Source organism: Zingiber officinale, chromosome 3A (genome assembly GCF_018446385.1).
Source record: "Zingiber officinale cultivar Zhangliang chromosome 3A, Zo_v1.1, whole genome shotgun sequence".
Taxonomy (NCBI): Eukaryota; Viridiplantae; Streptophyta; class Magnoliopsida; order Zingiberales; family Zingiberaceae; genus Zingiber; species Zingiber officinale.
The window spans coordinates 155,627,928-155,655,688 of NC_055990.1; the positions used below are offsets into that span (position 1 = coordinate 155,627,928).

Consider the following 27,761-nt stretch of genomic DNA (forward strand, 5'->3'; position numbering starts at 1 on the left):
AGAGAACAAAAAAATAAAAACTCTGCACTAGTATGACGTGGCAGCTCCGGATCCAAGTTCACGAAGCAATAATCCCCACGTGGATCGACTCCTTCTATTGAAAACTTGACTTGGAGCATCTCCAATGATTTTCAAAGAGGTTTGTCAAAATAAAAACCATTATTATGATTGTTAGCATAACATTTGAGATTTTTAATTCTGAGCAGTTTTGAAAATTCAAATTTTATTTTTCTTTCAAAATTAATAATAATTAATTAATAATTAGATTTAAAATTTGTAGATATTTTTTTAATTATAGAGAGGGTAGTAGGATTTTATGATTAAAAATTATAAAAAAATATATTTAAAACTCCAACCATTAAAGATGTCTTAAATTATTATATTGAAAATAAGTCTGGTATTAACACATTCATAATAATATTTTTATAATATATCGAAATTATAAAGGCATTCCCATGCAATAGGGACTAAATTGTTGGGTGGTTTAAAAAATTAATAACCTTCATTTTTAAATCTATTATCGTCGGGTGGTTTAGATTTTTTGTTTAAATAAAAAACTAGTTTGCATAGGCTAAAATACTAAGCTAATGAATCTATTGTTTTTTTAATGTTACTTATTGGAGATGTTTTACTGAGTTCAAAATTTTTGATGTGATAGGTGATATAGTAAAAATAAATCTACTTTTTTAGGTTGATTATTATGATGTCTTTAGGGCACCCACGTTGGTACGAATTAATTCTCTAAAATTTATTTTCCACCTAAAAAATTATAAGGTTGACATGCCACATATTCATTATATTAATATCTTATTTATCTTTTTCATGTTGACCTAGGGACGAATCAGATGAGGCGCTGTGATGTGCGAATCGCATTTTACCACTATTATATTAACATCTTATCATTTTTTATAATACTCATATTAATTTAATATAAACACTTATTATTTATGGGTCTCACTATCCACCACATCATTATTCTTATTTTATAGTAAATAAATACCTTTTTAATTTTATTTTCCAATTTTAAAATTAATATTATTTAAATAAAATAATAATATTTTTAAAAAATAAATTAAATTTTTTTTTAAATAGTAGTTTAATAAATTAAAATTATGAAGAGTCGGGGCTATTTATTATATATTATTATTTAAAATAACATAATATTATTATTTTAAAATTTAATTAATGTTTAATTAGTAACTACTAGTTTGTAATAAAATAAAATAAAAATTTTATTACACTAAATTAAAAGAGCATTACATCAATTGATGTTATTAACCACCAAATAATGCCACAATACGGGTTCATCTCCTAATTAGTCCCTCGGATGGGTCTAATGGTTAGCGCACGAGATGTTGTCATCATGAGATATGAGATTCGAATCTCGACAAAGTTGAGATAAATATCTCCCTTATCACTTTATGTACTAGTTACTATTCTAAAAACTAATAGTCGTTCATGATTTACTTTCTTCATATTGACTTTGGGACATATTGACAAGAACACTAAGGACAAACATATTTATTTTTTTATTTTTTTTTTTACCACCGATACGATTTCATCTCCAACGGAGATTTTTTTTCCAATTTATTTGTCTTTCTCTTACTTCAGTGTCATCAAAATAGAGTATTAATGTATTCATATTTTTTTTAGTAATGGCTGTTGTTGTTATTACTTTGATATACTTTATGTATTTGTTTGCTTAGTTGAAATATGTATAACATCATTTTTTTTCTCCTGGATCATAAACTGAACTTTAACATGCACTTCATCTTCGCTCGTTAAGTTAGAGTTAATTATTTCTCCCACCCCTCCTAACAGTATCACCCCTCTCTCCCCTTTTAAATTACCTTTATACCCACTCTTCTTTGAAATAACAAGTTATTTTATTTTACCTCCTTTATTTCCATTTTTTCAATTTTATTTAGTTTTGTTTTTTAATCAATTGTATTTATTTTTTTTCATCAATTTTTCCCATTTTTTTATTTGATATAATTTTTAACATTTCAATTATGGTATGAAATAATAGATACACCCATCAAACGTACCGGAACAAAATTTGATAGTTAATCTATTATTCTCATTGAATTGGTTCCAGCAGTGGACACTATAAATTATATTGGATGGACTTTATGTTTTGAGAATTGTCATTGCATCAAGGTACAAATCTTGTTCTGTATATATTTTGTGAGAATGTTATGAGTTATTTTACTCACTTGCCATTAAAAACTCCAGTTCCAAACTAAGAGCGTCGAGAAATAACTATTGCTTATGTTGGTAATCACTTCGTGTAAGTTTTCTTATACTCTCATTACCGTGTACCACCCATTCTAATGTGGTGGTGACAACATTCATCGTATGAAATTAAAGGATGAGTCACTCGTTATAAGACACGTGTTCATTTATGATACGAAGTAATAGATATACCACCAAACGCATCGAGAGCAGAATTTGAAGATAGTATTGATTAAAATTTATATTTTTATATATTTTTGTGTATTTTTTTATATTATTAGTTGTACTCTTCGTTAGAAAAAAAAATATTTATTTGTAAACTATAAATATATTTATCATTTCTTGTTAGTATTTTTGTTAGTATTATATATATAATTTTTATTTTGATCCATATTTTTATGTTTTTATTTTTTTTTACAAATAATAACTCCTAAAATTTACAATAAAAAATAAATAAAAATTACAAACATATAATAAAAAATTATTCAAAAAGAATAATTTTGATAAAAAAAAAATTTAACAAAAAAAATAAAACCAATAAAAACTTAAAAAAAAACAAAACTTAAAAAAAAACGTGGGCAGGAGAAGGAGAAGGATATAAGGGTAAAAAATCAATGTGGGACCGAGAAGGAAGGGTGTTAGGGGAGTGGGAAAAAGTAGTTCTTTGAGCTAGAGCTGCTCGAATAATGAGATATTTAGATAAAAAATTAGGATTTAAGAAATAAATATTGAAAATGAAATTGATAATATGAGAATAGTAGAGATGAGATATTGAGTCTCATTGTGAATAGATAGGTGTTGGGATGAATGTATGAATTTATAGAAATTGATTAGTATTTAATGTAAGTTTTTTATTAAACTAGCCAGTTGGTGATTTTAATTTTATTTAAATTTAAATTTGGTAAAAATTATTTTTAATTAAATGAAATAGCGGTTGAGATTTTTAAAACTTTTTTTAATAAAACGAACAACAACTTTCATGATGAAAAAAATTAAATTAAATAGACAAATAGCCAAACGATTTTTTTTTAAATATTTTTTTAAAATTTAATTTAGGGAATATGTGGTGAAACAAGAGCATGTCCACAAAACGTGAATCAGATAAACCATTTTTCATCATTGATGAAGAGTGATGACTCCATGTGTAAAATAAATTAGAGGCTTAGAGCCATCATTCTCCATAAATAATGAAGAAAATTTGAACTGGTGGAACACAGCTATGTACTGCCTCATGTCCCCCTAAGGCACATGTGTTGCACGGACCTATACCACATCAGTCTAGATTAACGGATTAATAGTATTGAATTCCCGGACTACCGCATCAACCCAAATTATTAATGTACACACATTATTTGGTGACATTAATCACCAAATATGTACCAATACAGCCCTTAGGGCATCCCAACGGAGGTTTTTTTTTTTTTTAATTTCTTTCTCTTTCTCTTTCTTTTGTGTCATCAAATAGATTATTAATGTATTTCATTGTTTTTTTTTTGGTTTAAAGTTCAGCAGAATCATAACTCAGAACGATACTATTTTAACTGCACTTAGTAAGTAATAGCAGAGCCATAACTCAGCTTTAGATCTGAATCAGTATAGTTATACGTTTTGAATCTTCCTATAATCCATCCTCTGTATTCTATGGTAATATCAATTTAAGTCTTGATTATACTAATGTTAGTAGTTTAGAAGCTATTTTTCTGTTAATAGGCTATAATATCAATAGCCATTGAATATGACAATTATGTGCAAGAGTCCTGGGAGCATATAATTACATATCTTTCAAGGGCTGAGCATTTACCACTTCTTGGAGAGGGTGCACCACCTAATGCTTCATTATTTACAGCGCTGCTAACAGAATCAGAAGACAAATAGATCACAGAAAATATAGTGGAAAGAAGAAACAAAATGCTCTTCAAAATCCAACAGTAATGGCTGTTGTTCAAGGGGGTACCTATGACAGTGCATCTGTAGGAATTAAGGCTTCAGCTTTGGTTACTCCAGATCGGATTAAAAGTCTCATTTCCAATTTAAAGCTGTTTGACTAGATTGGTAGTTTTGAGCTTAAAGTGGGTCAAGAAATTTTCTCTTGACATATCTTAATTTCTTCAATTAGATAATTAAACTTTTAAATCTGACCTTACTATAATTTTTCACTTATACAGGCATTACATATATTCAGTTGGGTTTCATCCTGCATCTGACATGTTTTTTTTGAATACCTTATTTCAGTCTGATTGTCAGAAAATATTTTAATTGCAATTTTTGTAATGGATTCATTACGGCAATTGACTATAACATTTTTGGAGCAAGAAGAGGTTGCTAATTTTAATTTTAAAAATAAGAGATTCAACAACGAGGTTAGCCTCAATGAAAAAATTAAAATGTTTTTTTTTCATAATTTAAAGATGACATTTATGGTATTTAAAAAATAGATTTTTTTAATACATTAAATTAATAAGGATAAAATTAAAAATTTATTTGATTTTCATTATTGATGTTGATTCAAAATAAACATTATCAATTACAAATATATTCATTTTAGAATTTGAGCTAAACACCATAATACAATTCAGATTTTTATTCCTATTGACCCTCTAATTAAATTCATTACCATTCTAATTAATAAATTTTAATCAAACACCTCCTTAGTCTGTTTTTTCATTTTTGGTGAGGGCGAAAAATAAAAAATCAAAAACCCAAATCACCCTGAGTGGATTTATAACTTTTAATATGGCATGATAATTTAGAAAAGCTAGATATATTGTTCTCCTTCATTTCCCTACTTTCCCACCGTAAACGTGCGTGATTCAAACATCTGGCGCTAATCTCAACTTAAGTGAGATAACGCATTGAGGGCAAATGGGAATTTGGGTTCGCGGGTCTTAACCGTCTTTTTAAGTCAGCCGCGCAGCAGAGAAACGCGACGCTAGGCTCGCTGCCCTAAGCCACTTCGGTCGATTCGATTTCATCGTCTCCTTGTCGCTTCCGCTGGGGGACGGAAAGCCGAGAACAGCCACAGTATTTGTTTCAGCTCTAATTAGGGTTTTCTCTTATTGCAAGGAATTGGAATTTAGCAGTATGTTTCTTTGGCGTGTTCTAGGTTTTGCCGATCCAGTTTATGTATGAGCTTGCTCTCGATATTGTTTCCCGGGAGATGTTTTTTTTTTTTTAAAGAATTATGGGTTTCGCAAAGGAGTTTGCTTTGAGCTTTCTTGGTCACTCCTAATTAAGGAGAATTCAAATATTCAATAACATGATCTTTGATTATACAAACTGGATTTCTTCTCGTACTAAATTCGGCCGTTTAGTGGAATATCTGTCTGCTGATCTCTTGAAATTTCGATCATCTTGTTTTATATGGATATGTTCTGAGAGGCATCAGCATTTAGTGGCGTTAGTTTCTTTTACCCTCGACAGGTGTTGTTATCGTTACTAATCTCTCATGCTTATTTTTGTTGTTCAGCAGCACTTTTGCGCGAATAACAATCCACTCAAAGGACGATAACCAGTTAGGACTATCAGTCGAGTAGTACCAGCTGCAGTAGCGATTTAACAATCCCTTGAGAATGTCGGAGTTCGTCGACCTAGAGACACAGGATGGAGTGCGGATGACATGGAACACATTCCCGGGCACAAAGCAGGAGGCTTTGAGCTGCGTGATACCAGTTGCCGCTATGTACACTCCTCTAAAACCTATTCCTGATACGCCAGTGTTGCCTTACTCGCCTCTTAGGTGTCGGATCTGTCGCTCCATACTCAACCCTTTCTCTGTTGTTGACTATGTTGCCAAGATTTGGGTATGCCCATTTTGCTTTCAGCGGAATCACTTTCCCCAGCATTATATGTCAATTTCTGAGGAAAACCTCCCTGCTGAGCTTTTTCCTCAGTATACAACCATTGAGTATGCATCCTCCCCAGATACTGGCCCTAAAATGCCTTCAGTGTTCCTCTTTGTTGTTGACACATGTCTGATAGAGGAGGAGATTATGTTCTTGAAGTCTGCCTTGTCGCAGGCCATTGAGCTTTTGCCTGAGAATTCCCTTGTTGGTTTAATCACTTTTGGAACTTATGTACAGGTTGTTACATCTACCTGGTGACTTTCTATCTGGATTTTCAGCTAACTATGGTCCATATAAACTACTCAATTATATCGTATGCAGGTTCATGAATTAGGGTTTGGACATATGCCAAAATCTTACGTGTTTAAGGGATCAAAGGAAATCACTAAGGAGCAGCTCCTGGAGCAAATGTGTTTCTTTGCTGGGAGGCCAAGGCCCAATGTGGGGGTAATTGCAGGGCCTAGGGATGGCCTCTCACCAGAGAGTATTGCTAGATTCCTCTTGCCTGCCTCAGAATGCGAATTTGTCTTGAATTCAGTGAGGTTTCTAATTCTAGTATATTCTATTAAGATCTGTTATCATTTCTTATAAGATTTTAAAATGAAAAAAGGATATGCATATTCATATATTGGAGGACAGAAGACAAGTCAGCTGTATATATTTCACTGCGATAGCCATCCTCTTTTTACCTATTGAAGTATTAACTTATAAATAGGATTCAGATAGGTAATTTCCTGACTGTTGGCATCTTTAACAATATTTGAAACATATTTAGTTTCAGGTAATCTGTTTTTTTTTAAGACTGTTCTAGAAAGTAGGAACCTTATTTTAACATGTCAAAATGATATAACAGGAAGCCATCTTGGTCCCAATTAGTTGGGGTCAAGCTACATGAATCTTATCCCTTGTCCAGTGAACAGTTGATCTATATGCAAGACTATGCCTTCAATAACATGCTATACATAGTTATGAGATCTGGAATTTTGGATTTGTTTATTTTGTGGAAATAACATTTTCCTCCCTTCCTCATTTGATGTATTGCTAGATTAATATTTTAGCAGATAAACAATAACGTTGACATACATTTTTTGGTCTATTTGGATGAAGGTACTTGAAGAGCTTCCAAGAGACCCTTGGCCTGTTCCAGCTGACCAACGTGCATCAAGATGTACAAGTACTGCATTAAGTATCGCGGCTAGTTTGTTGGGGCTCTGTGTTCCTGGTTCAGGAGCAAGGATAATGGCTTTTGTTGGCGGCCCATCTACCCAAGGATCAGGATCAGTAAGTCTCATTCATGACTTTCATAATCTTCTAATTTGGGAGTAGCAGGTCTATAGACTTTTCTTTTGTCAATCTAGATGTTTTGTGCAATTTTTTTTCAAACTATTTTTTTGCTTATAATTGTACCATGTCCATGATATTGTTTTTGCTGTTTCAATGTCTTGATCAATATGGTGAGTTTTTTTTTGTTGGAAATAAAAAACCTACCGAAGTTTTAGTTTCTGGTTAGAACATATAGATTTGTCACTGTGCTATGCTAACACTTTGATATGGTTCAATGGGTGTTGAGATAAAGCTTGTTAACCTTGAAAAATAAGATTGACACTTAGCTGATCAATAAAGTTACAATTTTGGAGAAACAAACTAAAGAAAAATGTTGCTTGAATTCATCTTACGTGCGCCAAACCATGTTCAATGTTGACACATTACCATACTCGTCAACACAATTGACATAGGCAGTGGCATGGGATTGTTACTTGCTTCAATTAGTATAAAATTTTGATAATTTACAAGAATGATACATTTTGACCATGCCATTTGGCATGACATAAGCTTTCAAATCATACAAATAACAACTCACATGTTCCTGTGATTTGAGTGTATGTTGGTGTAACATATCTATAATTCTGCCCAAAAAGTTAAATCTTGACTTTTAATGTTTTTTTTATTTGTGTTAATATTTTGGGAACAGTACAAGGACTGTGTGATGTGAACAAAGCTCATGTAGGAGTAAACCTTTGAGAGGTAAAACTGTTATTTGACAGCCTTTCATAAGGGATATAACTCCTGTACAATTGTGTATTAGTTTATTGTAAACTATTACATTTTGCATAATTTTATTGATAATAATTTAGTATATCAAGTTTGTAATAGACCTGTCTGATATATTGCCTTTTTGTGATGTTTATGAATTGCCTTTCTTTTCCTTAAGATTGTGAGTAAACCTGAGAATATCATAATGCTTGCAGATTGTATCAAAGAATCTTTCTGAGCCAATTCGTTCTCACAAAGATCTTGATAAAGGAGCTGCTGCACTTTATAATAAAGCCGTCAAATTCTATGAGGCCCTTTCAAAGCAACTTGTTCACCAAGGCCATGTGCTGGATTTGTTTGCTTGTGCACTTGATCAGGTCTGTATTCACCTAATTATTTAAAGTCGTGTCTTTTGGTTTCCACCTAATTATTTGATGTGAGTCATATTGAGCTTGAATAGTGTTGTCAAAGTGTTCAGTGTTTTACTTTTTGCCTTAATGAGCCACTGTTTATACTGCCTCGTTCTTATGTTTTTACTGGATACTTATGTTAAGCCATTTTTTTAATTTTCTAATTTTTTTTATCTTGTTTAAATGGGATTAAACATTCAGAGTGTACACTCTCAGACTCTCATTAATATTCAATTCACTGGACCTTTCATGACCTTTTATTTTAGAGTGAGACTTGTTTTTGTCAGTCATACTTCTAGGGTACAAAATACTACAGCCTATCAGGTAGTAAAGTTGGTATTTATTGGTCCAAACAAAGATGGTGATGTAGGATGAACAAAAACTCAACTGTTGACGAATGAAGAGGGAAATAATATTATTAAATTGAAAGATAATTTAATACATGCATCCTCATCCCTTTACAGATTGGGAATATGATTAGATCTTTGTGAAAATCCTACTGAATTACTCAAAATTCTAATAAATTTAAATTTAAAAAATTAAATAACAGAATTTAAATAAGAAAACATATAAAAAGCCTAATGACATATTAAAACCTTAATCGTGACTTATTAAAACCTAATTATGTTATTCCTCTTCGCTTAGAAGAAGTCTATTCCTTGAGTAAGGGAGCAAGATGTTCCGTCAAGTCTTGCGACACACATAGTACGAAGTGAACGATTAAGGGTGTCTTTATATAAGATGATTTTGATTCATCTTGTTAAATCTTAGCAAATAAGTTATGTGAGTCATGTGATGTAGTTTCTTTTCTGTGATCCATGTCTTTTGTACTTGAGACTCATTTCTAGTGGACTAAGTATAGTACTTATATGGGGAGCTAGCACATTGCATATCTATAACACACTCATTAATATGGGTCTGCTATAGTGCGGGAGGAAGAGTTGCCGCTAAAGTGGTCAGAGCACTGCTTGTAGATAAATCAACTAACAAATAAGGAGGTTTTAATGTCCCTTGATAATATGCTAGATCCTATATATTCAAAGCGTGATGTTTAATTCAAGTGGTGAATCAACAATATAAATATTATCCTAATATTGACATGCATTATTCTTAAAAAAACTCTCAACTGATTCACAAAGGTGAAAAGTGGTAGAGAGGGAAATAGTTGGTAATAAAACTAAATTGTTCAGATAATGAGTTTGACCATTATAGAGAGTTTGACTCAGAACGACAATGTTAAATGGACTTTTACTTGTAGAAGGTTTTACAAAACTATTGTAAGCAAACTCCGCGATGAGTAAGATAGAATCCCAAATTTCTATTTTTCCCCTACTTGACATTTAAATGGACGAAAAATCATGCCGCCAAAGACTCAACTCTTGATTCATGAATAATATTATTAAATAATTCAATTCAAGGTTGAAAGTATGACTAGGAATGCTGATTTCACTGTCAATATGGGCAGTAATTGCCAATTCAAATCTTCTGTCCCCAAATTTCTCTGTCCCCGTGTCCCTTGCCGATCGGACGGACCGGATTACATCTTAAGACATCATGCCATCCTTAAGATGTGTGCAGTATCCTCGTGATGTGCAAGACATCCTTGAGATGTAATCTGGTTCGTCCGATCGGCAAGGGGACACGGGGACAGAGAAATTTGGGGACAGAGGATCCGAACTGAGTAATTGCGGTATGTACTTGGCGATATAGTATGATATGCCAAATATATGAGATAAAAATGATCTATCATTTTGACTTTTTGTTGTGTTGCATTATGTGTAGGCAATATAAATAAGTACATGAAAAGTTGGATAGACCTTGTGAATAGATGTAATAACTTTTGTTCTTATAATGATTTATGTAATCTTACTAACACCAAAAAACATTGGCAGGATAAATAGGTATGTGCATACTGAGATGCGCATGACCTGAATGTTTAATACTCTTAAAACTTCTATTGGTTTGTTGTAGTGTTTGAAACTATGGATGTGTTAACGCAATGTATTCCTTTAGATATTGTTTGTTTTCTTTGCCAACCTTGGCCATCCAAAGTCTTATTTATAGTGAAATATTGGAATTGTGGACCATTTTTATATCTTTATGTTAATCACAAAGTGTCTTTTTAGGTTGGTGTGGCAGAACTTAAAGTTGCAGTTGAGAGAACAGGAGGTATTGTTGTTCTAGCAGAGAGTTTTGGACACTCTGTTTTTAAGGATTCACTTCGACGAATTTTTCAGTCAACTGATTATGATCTTGGTTTAGCATTCAAGTAAGGTTTCTCTCTGAAAAATGCATCTTATGATTGTAGTCTTATTTTTGCCTAATAACCCCATCCTCTTCGTCTTTTTGTGAATTTGAAGTAATTTTGCACTTCATAAAATAATCTCAGTTAACATCACTCCTGATTTTTTTTTGGTGTCCCTTCTGGAACATTTTCACAGCGGTGTGTTCGAAGTTAATTGCTCGAAGGATGTAAAAGTTCAGGGTATCATAGGTCCCTGTGCTTCTCTTGAAAAAGTGGGTTGATTGTAATGCTACCCTTATATCATTGCTTAGTTATTAATTTAATGGTAGTTCTTTGATTTTGCCAGAAAGGACCTCTTTGTGCAGAGACGGTTGTTGGTCAGGGGAACACAACTGCTTGGAAGATGTGTGGACTTGATAAAAAGACATCATTATGTCTGATATTTGAGATAGCCAGGAAAGATGGTCCAGAATCAATCTCTCAACATACGAGCAACCAATTCTACTTCCAATTTTTGACATAGTATGGGCAATCCTTGGATTCTTTTTTTTCTCATTGTCTCACTACCGGCAACCAGGGGCTATGTTGATTTCGTTACACATTATTTTTGCAGTTATCAACATAGTGATGGTCAAATGAGATTACGAGTGACTACTCTGTCTAGAAGATGGGTAACTAGTTCTGCTGATGTGCAGGTAAACCAATCATGGTTACTAGCAATGATGATTAAAAGATACTGTGCTTATAGAATGATTAACTGTAGATTCAATAAACAATAAATAAGAGAAAATGGACTAGACATTGTTGAAAGGAAACTTATTGAAGGTAAGATGTGTCATGGGAGACTAAAGAAATTTCTACTTAAAGTTACTAAAGTCGACTTAAAATATCTGATATTACTAGCGATGTATCCAACCCAGTAGTTGACCCCAAATAATCGTGGTCACAAGCTCTTGTTTACTGAATGGCTTAAAGTTAATGGCTGTCGAAGGAGAACTATATATATATATATATAAATTTGTTATGCTGCGGACCGGTCGTGCGCGATGCAACTGCACGACTGAGTGAGGTGGGGCACCCAGAAGCCATTTGGGCTCCCTGAGTGACGCCCTGCCTCACTTAGTCGCGTAGCAGCGTCGCACAAGCAAGGTGCACAACATATCAAACCTCTCTCTCTGTCTCTCTCTCTCTATACACAAGTTCTGTATCTGTTTTAATACATTGCTAAGCCACCATCTCTATCTTCTGTAGGATTTGCTTGCTGGTTTTGATCAAGAAGCTGCTGCTGCAGTCATGGCACGATTAGTTTCTCTTAAGATGGAAATAGAGGTATTTTACATAGTTAATTGCATTTAAGCAACTAATAATGAATTTAATTTAAGTTAGCTTTTGCCTAAAATTATGATACCTATCACTCCCATTGTATTTATTTGGTAGCTTTCTCCATTGAATCTTTGAAATTTATATATTAAAGTTAGGTTATGCTAAGGAATTGCCAGTTTTGCACTTGTTAAGTAAAGAGATCATACTATATGATCCGGCGGTAAAAATCCGGAACCCCATAAGGAGTCAACGCTGAGGGGAGGTCAAAGGGTCCAGTGGCTCGCCGGAAAAGGGCGAGCCGACCGGACTCAGAAGAAAGGGAAATCTGATAGTAAAAGGCACCCTGGTAGGGACCAGGGGTCCGACGCTCAAATAAAGCAGTGCGTAATGACCGAGCGGAAGGAGGTGCCGCCCGGACGGCGCAAAGAATCAAGGCCGTCCGGACGACGTTCATCGCTTGCCCGGCGGGCCGGGCACCCCAGTCAGACGGTGGGTAAAAGACGGGGACATCTTCTGACAGCCGTCAAGTCGTATGGCTGTGCCTTACTTCTAAGACCCTCTGCCCAAGCACTACGTGCCTCCGACGATCGGCGAATACAATGGAACAACAGACCCGGATGATCATCTGGGTAAGTTCGATAATACAGCCACGCTCCATCAGTACACAGATGGAGTAAAGTGTAGAGTCTTCCTTACCACCCTCTCGGGATCGGCTCAACGGTGGTTTCGGAGGTTGCCGGACGGATCCATCACGAGCTTCAAGGAATTCCGAACGGCCTTCCTCCACCACTTCGCCAGTAGTCGGCGTTATCAAAAGACAAGTGTCGACATTCGCCATCAAGCAAGGCGAGAGAGAATCGGTTATATTCTGATTGACCAAGTGGCGATGGATATCCCCACGGCCCATCGGAGCGATGATGAATGCCTTCACGCAAGGCCTTGTGGATGGGGACTTCTTCCGGTCACTCGTCCGAAAGCCGCCCCGAGATTATGATCACATGCTACATCGGGCCAACGAATATATAAATGTGGAAGAAGCGCAAGCCGCTCGGAAAAAGGAAACTCCAGCCAGTGGCTCGGCCTCACGCCAGATCAAGACATAAAGGCAAGGCCTGGACGCTCATGTTTTGCTCCTTCTACCAGTTGGCATCACACAACACACGTGACTATCGCGGCCAGACGTCGATCGCCTGGCCAGCCCTGAGGGGCTATCGTCGCCAATCTCCCTCGCCTGACTGATGACACAGGCATCAATCCGTCGGGCGACGGGGGGATGCAAGAAGATCACCCGAGCGACAGCGCCACTATCAGTAGAGGGAAACTATTGACCACCCCCTAGCCTCTCGCGAGCATAACAGGTCATCTGCTCGGGAGGAGGAAAATAGAGCAATATCGCTCGAGAAGAAATAAACATCATAGCCTGCGGTCCAACCAGCGGCGACTCTAACCAAGCCAGGAAGTCATACGCTTGGCGGCTGGAGATTCACGCCGTAAGCTATAGCCGAGAGAAGGCGAACGAGCTCTAAATCAACTTCGGACCCCGGGATCTCGAGGGAGTAGAAGTCCCCCACTACGTCGCTCTCATCATCCGAGCGGTAATCGTAAATTATACCATTTATCGAGTTTTTGTTGACATAGGGAGCTCGGTAAACATAAGTAATCTTCAAGAAGGCTTTTGATCAGCTCCAGATCGACCGAGGTGAGTTACTGCCGATGATGACCCCACTGTATAGATTCACGGGCAACAAGGTTTTGCCGATCGGCTAAACCAAGTTGGCCATATCGCTCGGAGAGGAGTCGCTCCGGAGGACCAGAACCACAAACTTCATTGTGGTAGATGCCCCATCAGCTTACAACGTTATCCTGGATCGATCAATCATCAATGAGTTCTGGGCAGTAGTTTTAACATACTGCCAAAAAATAAAATTCCTAGTAGACAACCAGGTTGGGGAAGTCAAAGGTGACCAGTTGGCCGCTCGGCGTTGCTATGTCGAGATGGTCAAAACCGAGGCCAAATCCGTTCGAAAAACTCCCCGACTAGAGGTTAGCACTATTATTGAAAAACCTCCTACCCTATTCTACGAAGAGAAAGAGGAAGTCCATATCCATCCCGGCCGAGCGGAGGCAATAACTTTCATAGCATCTGATATGGAAGCCAATCAGAAGGCAGAACTGATCGCCTATCTCGAGCAAAACTACGACGTGTTCGCATGGTCGACGCATGAGCTCCCCGGGATTTCCCCGAGCGTCGTGCAACATGAACTTCACGTCCGACCGGATGCTCGGCCAGTAAAGCAAAGAAAGAGAGACTTCAACGCCGAACAAAATCTGATCATCCGGGCAGAAATAGAGAAGCTGCTGGAGGCCGGCCACATACGGGAGGTGCAATTCCCGAGCTGGCTCGCAAATGTCGTGTTGGTCTCAAAGCCGGGCAACAAGTGGTGAGTCTGCATCGACTTCGGGACCTCAACAAGGCATGCCCAAAGGACTTCTACACGCTGCCTTAGATTAATCAGATGGTAGACTCCACTGCTGGGTGCGAGCTGATATGCATGCTGGATGAATACCAAGGGTACCATTAGGTGCCGCTCGCCCGGGAAGATTAGGAAAAAGTCAGCTTCATTATAGCCAATGGGACGTATTGTTACAATGGCATGCCGTTCGGACTGAAGAACTCTGGAGCTACTTATCAAATGCTGATGAATAAGGTGTTCAAATGGCAGATCGGTCGTAACATGGAGGTATACGTCGATGACATATTAATCAAATCCCTCAAGGCAGCTGACCTGTGTGCAGACATCAAGGAGACTTGCCAGACATTTAGGACATACGGGATCAAGCTGAATCTAAACAAGTACTTGTTCGGCGCAAAGAGCGGGCGATTCCTGGGTTACATCGTCACCGAGCGGGGCATCGAGGCAAACCCCAGTAAAATAAAAGAAGTACAAGACATGCCACCGCCGAGAAATTTGAAGGAAGCCCAGCATCTCACCAGTAGGATAATAGCACTTTCTTGGTTCATCTCCAAATCATCCGATCGGAGCCTACCATTCTTTAAGATACTGCACCGAACAACCAAATCCCAGTGGGACGAGGATGTTGTAGGCTCGACACTTGTGAGGGCGAGCGGCGAAGAGCAGCCGGTGTATTTTCTAAGCCACATTTTAAAAGATCTTGAATCTCGTTACACCGGGCTCGAAGTTGGCCTTTGCTTTGGTTCTAGCCGCTCGGCGCCTGCGACCGTATTTCTTGGCTCACACCATTATTGTCCGGACGAACAGTCCACTCGGAAGAGTGCTGTTGAATCCAGAAGCGTCCGGACGGCTTATCAGTGGACGACGGAATTAAGTGAATTTGACATCCGATATCAGCCCCGCTCGGCGATTAAAGCCCAATCCTTGGCTGATTTTGTGACCAAAGTGCAAACGGGGCCGGAAGCTATGTGGAGAATATATGTGGATGGATCCTCCACTCGGCTCGGAAGTGGGATCGGAATATTACTACTCTCACCTCGGGAAGAAAAGATGCACCTATCCGTCCGGCTAGATTACAAGCTACCTATGATGAGGCGGATGAGGCCTCATGGCGGATTGCGGCGGCACGGCATGTGGGAGCGGTCGGGTGACACTCTGCGATTCACGGTTGGCGCTCGTGACTTTCGCACCTTTGAAATCAAGCGTGTTCGGCTCGAACTCTGGCGAGGCCTTTGAAAACTCAAGCTACTTTCAGGAGGTGCTTATTCGAAGATCCCACGAGCGGAGAACCGGCGGCGATGAGTTAGCGAACTCGCGAGCTCAATAGCCGGTCGCCGTTCGGCCAACGATTGAAAAAGCTGCTGGTGGCGCGTATCGATCGGATCTGAGGCCTCGCGTTTCCAGTGGTGGAGGACACCTATTATAGAATTCCTCCGTTCGGGCACCACACCGTCCGATGAATATGCAGCCCGGCTCCTCGGAAGAAGAGCCGGTCGGTTTACACTCATCGGAGATCGACTTTACAAAGCTTTCTCGCCCTTTGAAATGTGTAGCTCGGAGGACTCGACACATCCTCCGGAAGCATCGAGGATCATGCGGGGGTCATCCGGGCGGACGTTCGTTGGCCAAGAAGATCCTCTTGGCCGGATACTTTTGACCAACTTTATAAGCAGATGCCGCTCGGACGGTATCTACATGCCTTTCATGCCAGAAGTATCACAACTTCTCCCACCGACGGAGGAGATGAAGGCATCAACCATCTCATGTCAGATTCGATCGATGGGGAATGGATATTGTGGGTCCATTTCAGATGGCGGCAGAGGAAATTTTACTAGTGGCGGTAGACTATTTCTCGAATGGGTGGAAGCCGTGGCAAAGATCACTGAACAAATGGTTAAAAATTCATCCGGCAACACATCATTTGTCGGTTGGCGTCCCTCGCCGACTAGTGTCCGACAACGGCGGCGGTTCACGGGGAAGATGTTAGAGGATTGGTGCAAAGCTACGGCGTTGAGCAACACTTCACGTCCGTGGCCTATCCTCGAGCAGCGGTCAAGTGAAGTCGCCAACCGGAAATTCTTCGCTCGGCTCGACCATTTGGGAGGAGTTGGCCGGATGAAGTCCGAGCGTCTTGTGGGCCATCGAGCGACGCCAAAGAAGGGACCGGAGTCACACCGTTCCATTTGGTATATGGCGGTGAGGTTGTCATACCGGTCAGTCGGCGTTGAGTCAGCCAGGATGATGACAACGCCGAACGAAGAAACATGGGCTGGACTTGGTAGAAGAGGAGAGGGCAAAGGCGTCAGTTCGGTGATGGCATACCGTCGTGGATGAAGCAAAACTAACCGTGGCGTAATTCCCGGATCGTTCCAAGTCGGCGATCTTGTGCGGAAGAAAGTCGGTCGGCGACGTCGTCAAGCTTGAAGCTCCGTGGGCGGGCCCTTTCAAAATCATCGAAAAGCTCCGCTCGGGCGCGTACTTGGAGGGCGAGGACGGACGGCGGCTAGATAGACTGGACCTCCAGCCTTACCTGGCGGGGTGAAAGGTGTATCATTGTAAATCACCACTGTGTATTTCATTTTTCGACTAAATACTTGAAATGCAGAGATGAAAAGTCAAAAAAGCGAATATAAGGCATTATCATCGTAACGAAGGCCCCGAGCCGATCGGTAGGAGGTTTATATCCGTAGGGAGCTCGAACAAGGCCCCGAGCCGCTCGGTAGGAGGTTTATATCGAGCCACGGGCTCGGCGAACCCCGGCCGGTAGGGAGGTTTATATCGAGCCACGGGCTCGGCGAACCCGAGGCGGTAGGAGGTGTATATCCGAGCCCACGGTTCGGCGAAGACCCGGCCGAGTGGCGGGAGGTGTATATCCGAGCCACGGGTTGAAGGCGAAGGCCCCGAGCCGTTCGGTAGGAGGTTTATATCCGAGCAGGGCTCGAACAAGGCTGGCTCGGCCGGTACATTATAGAGTACTACCTCGGGGAGGCTGGCAGCTCGGCCGGTACATTTTAGCCGAGACTACCTCGGGAGGATTATATCTGACGCAGCGCTCGATGTGAAGGCCCGAGTCGGTCGGCCGGGTATATGGTTTCCCGAGCCAAGCCGTTCGGTAGGGTGTGTAGTCTCACTTGGAAACCGACGAGCACCGTCGTTAAAATCGAGAGCCCCGATCGGTTATAAATATCCGCGTCTAGCCCAGACGTTAAGCCGTAGAGCCGCGCCGACCGGCTAGAAAACCGACGTTAAAAATCGAGAGCCGCGCGATCGGCTATAAATATCCGCGTCGACGAGTTCCGTCGACCGGCTATAAAAACCGAGCGGAAAACCGATAAGCACCGTCGTTAAAAATCGAGAGCGGCTATAAATATCCGTCTAGCCAGACGTTAAACCGTATAAAAACCGAGCGGAAAACCGACGAGCACCGTCGTTAAAATCGAGAGCCGATCGGCTATAAATATTCGCGCCGGCCGAGCGACGAGCCGGCGGCTATAAAAACCGAGCGGAAACCGACGAGCACCGTCGTTAAAATCGAGAGCGCAGATCGGCTATAAATATCCGGCCGAGCTCAAATGATAAATATCGAGAGCGAGCGTATAAATAATCCGGCGGACGAACCGAGCCCGTCGTTAAAAATCGAGAGCCGACGACTATAAACCCGTCGAGCTCCGCGATAAATATCGAGAGACACTTAAAGTTGGGACGAGGAAAAATTTCTTGCTAAAATAGAAAGGAGCGAAGATTATCTAATATGCAAGCCGAAAAGTCATTACATAGATAAGCGGGGCGAACAGCGGGAATTCAAAACTCCTCACATCGAAATCAAAAAGAGCGTCGGGGATGGCGTCCATCACGCTCGCGAGATCCTCGGGGAATAGTCATTTCGGCAGACGGTGACCTTTGGTCTTCAGATAGCCCACCGCCGCCTTGATGGCCTCTTGAACGTGAGGATATCTTGTCGGTAAACTTCTCTCCAAAGCCTTCCGGCGGAGGAATGCCTTCCTCACTTCGTCCGAGCGGGCCGACTCCCCCTCTTTATACTCCTTGAGCGCGGCATGGGCAGCGTCGCTAGCAGCTTGGAGATCCTTCAAGTCTCCATCGAATCTTTGGAGATCAGCCGAACGGCTCTCTTTTTCGGTGGCCAGCAGAGCATCCAGGTCCTTGATGCGTTGCTCCAGCCCCCGGATCTCCACCTTCATGTGGTCCATATCGTTGATGGCCTGTTGCTTCCGAGTGATCGCCGTCTGGATCTCCTTGTCTCGCTGCTTAATCATTGTTTCAAGCCGAACGACCTTGCTCGCCAGATCAGAGGCTCGTTTCCGTTCGGCTTCTAGCGATTTCTTGGCCTTCTCCAGAGCGGCCGTCGACTGCCTGGCGTCCCCCGCTGTTTTTTGTTTCTTCAGTTCCTCCTCCAGCTCGGCCAACCGATCGCTAATGGCGATCTGCTCCACCCAGTTCTGCTAGCAAACACGAACAGGGTAAAAACTTCAAATAAGAGAGAGAAGAGGGGGAAGGGCTATACCCCGGTGGCTGATTGAAGGTTGCTGTCGCCGAGCTGCCCGGGAGTCAACTTAGCTATCCGACTCCGAGCATCTATCCAAGCTTGTGCGAGAGGGCCCGTCAGGGTGATCATCTGCTCAGGAAACACTGGCCGCTCGGCCCGCTCTGAGATGGCCCGCCAGCAGAAGAGGTGGGTAGCTCGCCTAAACGCTTGAGACGTCGTCGAGTCCTCGAAGGGCTGGACGGCGGCACTTCCAAGCTGGCCCTCGGAGAATCCTGAGGGGTCGGGGTACTCTCGAGAGAAACTGTTCCGGACAGCACCGGCGCATCTGCACCCCGCTCAGGTTGTGGCTCATCAAGTGTAGAGGCAGGTGCGGATTCCGGTCGCCGGCGCCACTTCAGCTTCACTTGCAGGTTCTACATTGCCCGTGGCCTCGTCAGGAGGGGCAGGGGCGTCCGGGGCTTCTGGGACCGTTGGCGTCCCCTCACCTTCTTCGCCGGTCGGATCAGCCGGAGCAATGCCCCGTTCGGCGGCCTCCTGGCTCGTCACCGCCTCAATCCGAGCGGCCTTCAGTTTGAGCTTCTCGGTGGCTCTGGCCCGCCACATGACCTCAGCTGCAGAAGCAGAGAATAAATCAGTTAGAACAAAATAAAGGGGAAGATAGGGAAGCTTACTCATGCTACAAGGCAGATCGGCTGGTGTAGAAGACAAGCCGAATATATGCATTACTCCTGGGAGAAGCATCTTGTCGATCGACTAGCTGTTCGGCTGCATGGAGATAGTCTGCGTCACCTCTAAACTTGCCGAGCTCCGGTTGCGCAGGCATAGCCGTCTGCCACTTGGTGCGGAAAGTGGGCCGCTCGGGAAAGCGTATATAGAAAAAATGCTCCTTCCAGTGTTTGTTGGAGCTCGGCATATTATCGAAAAGGACGAAGCCTATCCTAGATTGGAAAACAAAGGTGCCCCACTCGGCTTGCTTGGGATAGTAGAAGTAGTGGAAGATTTTTGGGGTTAAGGGAATGCCGTTCAGTTTGAACAAAACTACCACTCCGCTCAGCAACCTAATAGAATTAGGAACTACTTGGCCGAGCGGAATGCGGAAATAGTTGCAAACTTCTAAGAAAAACTTGTGAGGAGGAAAACGTAGTCCGGCCAGGAATTGATCCCGGAAGAAGACAACAGTGCCGGGCGGAGGATCGTTAGGCCGATCGGAAGGCGTGGCTAACACTATTTCGTGGTCGGTCGGTAGGTCATATACTCGAGTGAGGCGCATGGCGTCTTCCTCGTCGAACCGACTTTCCATGTTCGAGTACCAAAGACCCGGAGCACCGCCGGTTGATTGCGAGGTACTGGTCATGATCGAAAGGCCAGAATGCGGGATAGAAGAGGATGGTTCAAGCAATGGAAGAAAACCGGCTGAAAAGGATGATTAACAGAAAGAAGAATGCGTCTGAAGCGAGAAAAAGGCTCTTACAGGCGAGGAAGATGACCGGAAGAAGCCGTGTGATCGTCGGAAAGTCTAAGAACAAAGGCGAGAGTGACGGAGGAGAATGAAGAAGCGAGGCGGCGGCGGAAACGAAGTCAAGGGTCTTATATCGCCGCCCGGAAATGATCTCCACCGTCCGATCCAGGTCGTCGATATCGAGGTTATCATCGGATCGTCCGTTTCAAACGGCGGCTGTCCCATCGGAAGTGACGTAACCGCCATACTCTGACAAATGCACGGTCGCCACGTGTCAGCCGGTTACTAGCTGCATTTAATGAGCTCCCCTTACCGTGCGCAGAGCACGTGAGGGGTAGTGTGGGAAAACAACGGACATCGATTCCCAGAAAATACAAGGCATGGACAAAGTATCGCCGGACAGACAGATATCGCCGCACGGATGAGCATCTTTATGCCTGGCCGAGCGGCCTAAGGCAATGATCATTGTTCGACAGATCGGCAGTCCAGTCAGTCGGACTTTGCCTCCTTCGACTAGACTCGAGAGGAAGGCAAGTGATCCGACGGTAAAAATCCGGAACCCCATAAGGAGTCAACGCTGAGGGGAGGTCAAAGAGTCCAGTGGCTCGCCGGAAAAGGGCGAGCCGACCGGACTCAGAAGAAAGGGAAATCTGATAGTAAAAGGCACCCTGGTAGGGACCAGGGGTCCGACGCTCAAATAAAGCAGTGCGTAATGACCGAGCGGAAGGAGGTGCCGCCCGGACGGCGCAAAGAATCAAGGCCGTCCGGACGACGTTCATCGCCTGCCCGGCGGGCCGGGCACCCCAGTCAGACGGTGGGTAAAAGACGGGGACATCTTTTGACAGCCGTCAAGTCGTATGGCTGTACCTTACTTCTAGTCTGACAACGGGTGGTCCTGCCGTCCCATCAAAGAACATGCTCGGACTGTGGCAGCATGGTGTCAGGTAAGCTCTCTGACAAGTGCATACCGTGGCATGGGTTGCTGACACGTACGCACCTCGGTGGGCGTGCATCAGTTCCTTCTCCGTCCTATATAAAGAGGCCATTACTTCGCCAAAGGTACGCATAATACAAATTTGGCAGCCACTTTCTCCACCACTTACCTGACTTGAGCGTCGGAGGACCGTCGCCGGGGCACCCCTCCCGGCTCGGTTTTGTTGCAGGTTCGCCGGAGCACTCGAGGATCCAGCAGAGAGCGCCACGTGCCCAGCGTCCGCTGACTCTTGGTTCGGACAGGATCACTATAAAACATTATCAAACCATATGGGCTGCAAAAATGCATTGAGGGCAGTGATGTGGATTGTAAACTAATTAAAGCAAAGATTCCACTCAATCTTTCATGAACACTGTCACACTCCAAATATCATATCCCCCCTTCATTATTGTAAACGTCCTCTTCAGGTGACATTATCTTAGTATTCTCATCCTGGATAATGACCTTGAGCAGTTCAGATGCGCTATCTCTGTCCTCATCCCCTGACACTCAAGCTGCTCATACTAACAGCTGAACTGTTCATGCTGCCACTTTATGATTAAGAAGAGAAAGGTAGTAGTACCAATGCTCTGTCATGAAGATCTTTTGTTTCCTAACTTCTCCTACATCCTCTGCCCTGTGTGCTTGCACATTCAAGCAAACTTGACAATGGACAACTTTGCTGTAGCAGTGGAAAAGTACAAGAACCAACAAAATTTTCCCTCACGGCTATTGGTCCTTGTTCTGCTCATGCACCATCATTACACAAATGGGTCTTTAGCTCCTATAATTAAGATTTCATTGAAGTTGTCACTTCATGTCATCACAGGTATCACCAGAAATCATCTCATCCATCCATCAACTGCTTAAAGTTGCTTCTGCCATATATCTGATCTATCTTCTATAGATCCTTCTTTGTCTCCCATTCAGCATGATCTCATAGGTCAAATGCTTGGAAATCACAATTTCTTTCTTGTGGATCTTCAGCCTTATTGCATAGAAAGTGCGTGAAAAATTTAAACTCACACAACAGTTTGCATCTTCCTAATTGTTGATTGCTTGCGGCAATCCCCATTGCCCATTACATGCTAAGTGCCCCAAGCCCAACTCCTTAATCAAGCCCTAGCTTATGTTCAGCCACTCATCGTCAAGTAGGGCCCATATTTGGAAAAAAAAAGAATGGCTGAAAATCTCTTCGGCAGCTTTGGAAAAATAGACAAGATTCAAAAAGGAAAAAAGGAAATACATTTATTGATCTAATTATCTTTATTTTAGAAAGGGAGCAAGATATTTCTTTTTAAGAAGGGAATATGTTAAAAAAGGAAAGGTAGAAGCAGCGTACTTTGTAGACCTACATTGAAATTATGGGATTTTGTCCTTTATTTTTCTAGCAAGCTAGATGCTTATTTTGGTATCTATGCTCTACCTTGAAGGGTGTGTAAAAGTTTAGTTTAGTCCCCACCTTGGTTGTTTAGCTATTAGGTATTATTTTCAGCTCTTATGTACCTAGATGTAATAGGTCCTTTTCCATTGAATAATATCTATCATATTCTAGTAATTGTCACTTTATAACTAAGTTGGAACATTCAGCTTTTAATCTGAGAAAAAATATAGAGCAATATTATATTTGTTGTTTTCATGAAATATCCTTTTCAGTTACTCTCTTATATGTTTTCTTTTTCCAATTTCACTACCTTGATTCTCTTAAGTAGTTTCAAATGCTTAGATTAAACAACATAAGGCCGTGCCCTACTTTATGGTTGCCTTATCGGTTTGCTTTCTTCATTTGATGGTTGTTACTACAACTTTGTATTACTTCTTGTTTTTGTAAGGATGATTTTGATCCAATAAGGTGGCTTGATCGATCGCTGATCCGATTATGTTCCAAGTTTGGGGATTACCAGAAAGACAGCCCTTCCTCTTTTAGTTTGTCTCCACGTTTATCGATATTTCCTCAGTTTATGTTTCATTTGAGGCGTTCACAATTTGTGCAGGCAAGACCATTTCTTTAGGCAATGCGCTGTGTCATTTTTTTTGCAATTAATTACTCTTTCCTAGTAATGGTATTTCATGCAGGTCTTTAACAATAGCCCTGATGAGACAGCATACTACAGGATGATTCTCAACCGAGAGAATGTTGCAAATGCAGTTGTCATGATCCAACCATCACTGATTTCTTACTCCTTTCATTCTTCCCCTGAACCAGTTCTTCTGGATGTAACTGCAATTGCTGCCGACAGGATCCTTCTTCTGGATTCATATTTTAGTGTAGTTGTATTTCATGGAGCAAGCATTGCACAATGGCGAAATTCTGGCTACCAAAATCAACCTGAACATGAGGTTATATATAGCTACTGCTGCTTGAGATTTAGTTTTGATTGCCTTCTTGTACCCTCTAGGATTCAGCATGAAAAACATACTTTTTAGAATTTTATTCATTAATAATTACTTTTAGAAAAACTAATGATGATCTATACCTGTTTCCTTTTCCATTACTTCTTGAACAGGTGTGTATTTGCTTGTTAGAGATCTGTGATTTCTAAAATACAATAATTTGACATCTCATCCTTTCTTCACAAAGCATAGGAATTGTATAAGGTTTAGCTTTTTTTCCTTGATCACGTGAAACAATGCAAGCTTTGGCAACATTGTCATTTTGTCACCAGTAAGATGTTGCTCCTTTGTAACTAAGGTTAGTCCCGGTGCATGAAGCTCCTGACATGCGGGGTCCGGGAAAGGATCCATTGTACACAATCTTACCCTGCTTTTTGCATGAGGCTGCTTCCAGGATTTGAACCCGTGACTTTTAGGTCACAAAGCAACAACTTTACCGTTGCACTAAGCTCCCCTTCTTTGTAACTAAGGTTAGTGATAAGGCTAATTTCGTGTACCTGTGATTAGCCCTGTATTGGTTGGATCTTAATCTAGTTAGGTTACTCAATTTTTGCCCAAACTGCAGTTGGCAGGTTTTGAACATTCTAATTATCTTGACTAATTGTTGTCCATATTATTTCTTGGTTTCCTACTCTGATTACCTTTTTGAAGCTTGTCGCTCTTATTTGTTTCGAGATATAAAATTAATTATGTGATTAATGTACTACATTGCCACTCTTGCTTGTATGATCTATAAGTATAAGGATTCACAAACTTTATGCACTACATTGAGTTGCCCACAGTACTATCTTGCATCTCATTTTCCTGATATGGATTTACTGGCAGGCTCCATCTACTAGGTCCTTAGATCCAATCATTATATGCACTCATCTATCCTCATTCCATGTAGTCGAACAAATAACAATTTCAACAGAAAACTGAGGATATATGGATTCAACATTCAATGATCCACCAATAGACCCAAACTCCTAGGATGATTGAATGACATCCAGTTCATGGTTAGTTAACTAGCCTGCCTCTACTACTTGATTCTTTCAATCTCGATTTGAGTTAGTGTATTAATACACGTACAGGATCATGGATTTATCATGTAGTAATCTGCGATATGGCAAACTTATTGCTTGTCATTGTTTTTATTTTTCTTCCTCCTTTTTGCTGGGTTTAGTCTTTGGTATTTGGTAGTTGATTTAACAAATCATGACTTAAGCTAGCTATTTGTTATGTTACAAATTGTGACCGAGTGAAAAAAACAAATCATCACTATGTTAGCAGCAAACATGCATAGGTCAAATCTGTTTTAGAAAAAAAGGATAATTGTTAGAGATGCAAGCCATTAGCATTTACTTGCAACAAATGGACTTCCCATGTTTTGGATCATTTGCTGTGAAATTTCAAACAATAGAATACACTTAGAGCTTGTAAAAACAAATTATTTTGATTCATCTTGATGCAACTAGTAACTGATGTGATGGGAGTATCAATTGGTTCATGGGATGTTCACAATTTTAAAAAAAAAAATTGGGAAAAAAAAATAAGAATGCTGCTTCTACTAAAGTGCACAAACATCGCGATTGAAACTATTATGGATATATCCTTATTATGGAATTTGGCTATCAGGCAAATCAAAATTATAGGGGATGGTCCATAAATAAGACAATAGATGAAGCAATATTTACTAGTTTGAGGCTGTAAAAGGGAAAAAATCTTTTAAGAAGCTTTAGAATGTGGAGAAAAGGCAGTATGCACTGGTCTTTATTTTACCATTTACAAATCAGCAAATCATATTTGGTTGATCTCTGGTAAATACCAAAATCATGGTCATGATCTATGCACCTCACCTCTGCATTATGTAGTAGCATTACAGATAAAAGTTATTAGATATTTATCCTGCTTCTCCAGCTTCTTCTTGTGTGTTCTTTTATATAATTAATCTGGATGCTGCCATGCATTGTGTGAATGCTGAATATAAACATCAATTGACTTGATGAAATGGTGCTTTTATCCACCTGGGTTAATTTTCATTTTTTTCTATTTATTTAATGCTAACCTCATTTAGATGTTCGCAGATTGTGCTTGTTTGATCTTAATGACATGTATTTTGTGCAGACATTTGCTTATTTGCTTAAAGCTCCACGTGAGGAAGCAGATGCAATAATGAAAGAGCGATTTCCTGTTCCTCGTTTAGTTGTTTGTGACCAGCATGGCTCTCAGGTTACTTTCCTTTCTCTCCTAGAGTCAGAATGATACACATAAAGAACCTGTATTATGCTGAGAATACAAGTAAATATGAGACTACTAAATCTTAAGTCTTGAATACAACAAGGGAGACATTGTTTTTTACCAGTTGTACTGTTAGATTTTATTAGGATATAGCATCGTTGAAAATTTAAAATCCAAAATAAAATGGTTTTCTTTCTTTTGTGGAAATGTGGAATACTTATTACGTCCATATTATCTGACAGTATGTCAAGTGACATGAACTGTCTTTAGTAGTTAATATTTTAAAGGAAAGCAGCTTGGGCAGGATGGTTATACTTTGAACAATGATTGAATAGAGGTGAAGAAATCTCACTATTTATTTGGATTGCAGTGAAGGAAAACTCCTCTTTGCTGATTATCCTTGTTGTGTCTTCATGAGCCAAAACCAAATGCATTGTCTAGAACTGAGATATGAGTTGCAAATTTTGGTTGATCCATGCCACCATATACCTGATTCCTACCTATTATGATTGATTTCAGCTGAGAAAATTCATGAAACTAGTAGTATGTTGCACAGCATGCATGCCATTTCTAATACTCCACAAGTCTTACATTTGTCAACATATTGGACAAAAGAGACTCATAACGTCAATTTATTTTAATCCGTGTATTGCATTCATGAGAATTCTAATAACAATCAAGTCTTATCCCACTAGATGGATTAGCAAGCTCATTACTTGAGAACTACCTTAACTTAAATTCCTAGGAAATAGTTGCAATCTCATTACTTGTTTCTGGATCATTAAATTATTTTTGCTGCATCTTAGAAAGGAAGCCTTGGCATAATAGTAAAGTTTCTGCCATATGACCTTGTGGTCAAGGGTTTAGGGTTGTAGAAACAACCTTTTGCAATCCCGGTAAGGTTGTGTACAATAGATACAATGTAGTCTGATCCTTCCCGGAACGTTGTATTGGTAGGAACTTCGTGCACCGAACTGTCCTTAGAATACTCTGGTTCTATTTTCAAGCTTTGAACTGACAATGCCTGAATTTGTGGAAGTCATCAAAGTTAAATGAATGAATGCATATCTTCTAACGCTATCCAACTGATGGTAACTGATTAGATGAATAAATCCTTATTATTTCAGGCTCGTTTCCTTTTGGTGAAACTGAACCCATCCGTCACATACAACTCCAACAATCCTCCCCCACCTGGTGGAGATATCTTATTCACAGATGATGTTAGCCTTGAAGTCTTCCTTGATCATCTTCAGCGACTTGCAGTTCAGTAATTTTGACTGTATGCAGCGTTAAAATTGTCTCAAATTGCATGCCTGATTCATTGTACAGTAGGAAAAGTCACATCGTTAGTTCCTAGTAAGCTCGAGTGTATTGCCTGTCTTGTTTGCCTATTGATTTGGTTAATTACATGTAAAGATTTGTATTCAAATATTATGCTCCCTTCCACCTTACACTTGTCTTTTAAATGTAATTTGATATGGCAAGTACCCTGTTTAGTTCCAATATTGTAATCTTTGCTGGATGCTGAACAGATAGAGCTCATCTTTTTGTTTTATTGGTTTTATGTACATCGAGCAATCTCTGCAATTTCTGACCATCCCCCATTACTTGGTCGTATAGTTTAGCCCCAGGTTCATTTGACTCTATG

At 40.6% G+C, this 27,761-nt stretch overlaps 1 protein-coding gene across 5 annotated transcripts; it reads left to right on the forward strand.

Annotated features, from left to right (window-relative positions):
* The first annotated feature begins 5,100 nt into the window (after nucleotides 1–5,100).
* LOC122052939 (protein transport protein SEC23-like) lies at nucleotides 5,101–27,668 on the forward strand. 5 transcript variants are annotated; one of them, XM_042614702.1, is made up of 14 exons: nucleotides 5,101–5,256; nucleotides 5,702–6,314; nucleotides 6,399–6,614; nucleotides 7,185–7,358; nucleotides 8,327–8,488; nucleotides 10,648–10,790; nucleotides 10,963–11,038; nucleotides 11,113–11,288; nucleotides 11,380–11,461; nucleotides 12,018–12,095; nucleotides 23,332–23,493; nucleotides 23,576–23,839; nucleotides 26,000–26,104; nucleotides 27,241–27,668. In XM_042614702.1, the coding sequence occupies exons 2-14, from the start codon at nucleotides 5,805–5,807 to the stop codon at nucleotides 27,382–27,384; spliced, it is 2,292 nt and encodes a 763-aa protein (XP_042470636.1). In that variant the 5' UTR covers nucleotides 5,101–5,256; nucleotides 5,702–5,804; the 3' UTR covers nucleotides 27,385–27,668. The 5 variants fall into 5 exon arrangements, with proteins under 5 accessions (XP_042470636.1, XP_042470639.1, XP_042470640.1 ...); XM_042614705.1 differs by having other exon boundaries at nucleotides 5,119–5,256; nucleotides 5,705–6,314; XM_042614706.1 differs by having other exon boundaries at nucleotides 5,152–5,358.
* The last annotated feature ends 93 nt before the right edge of the window (nucleotides 27,669–27,761 follow it).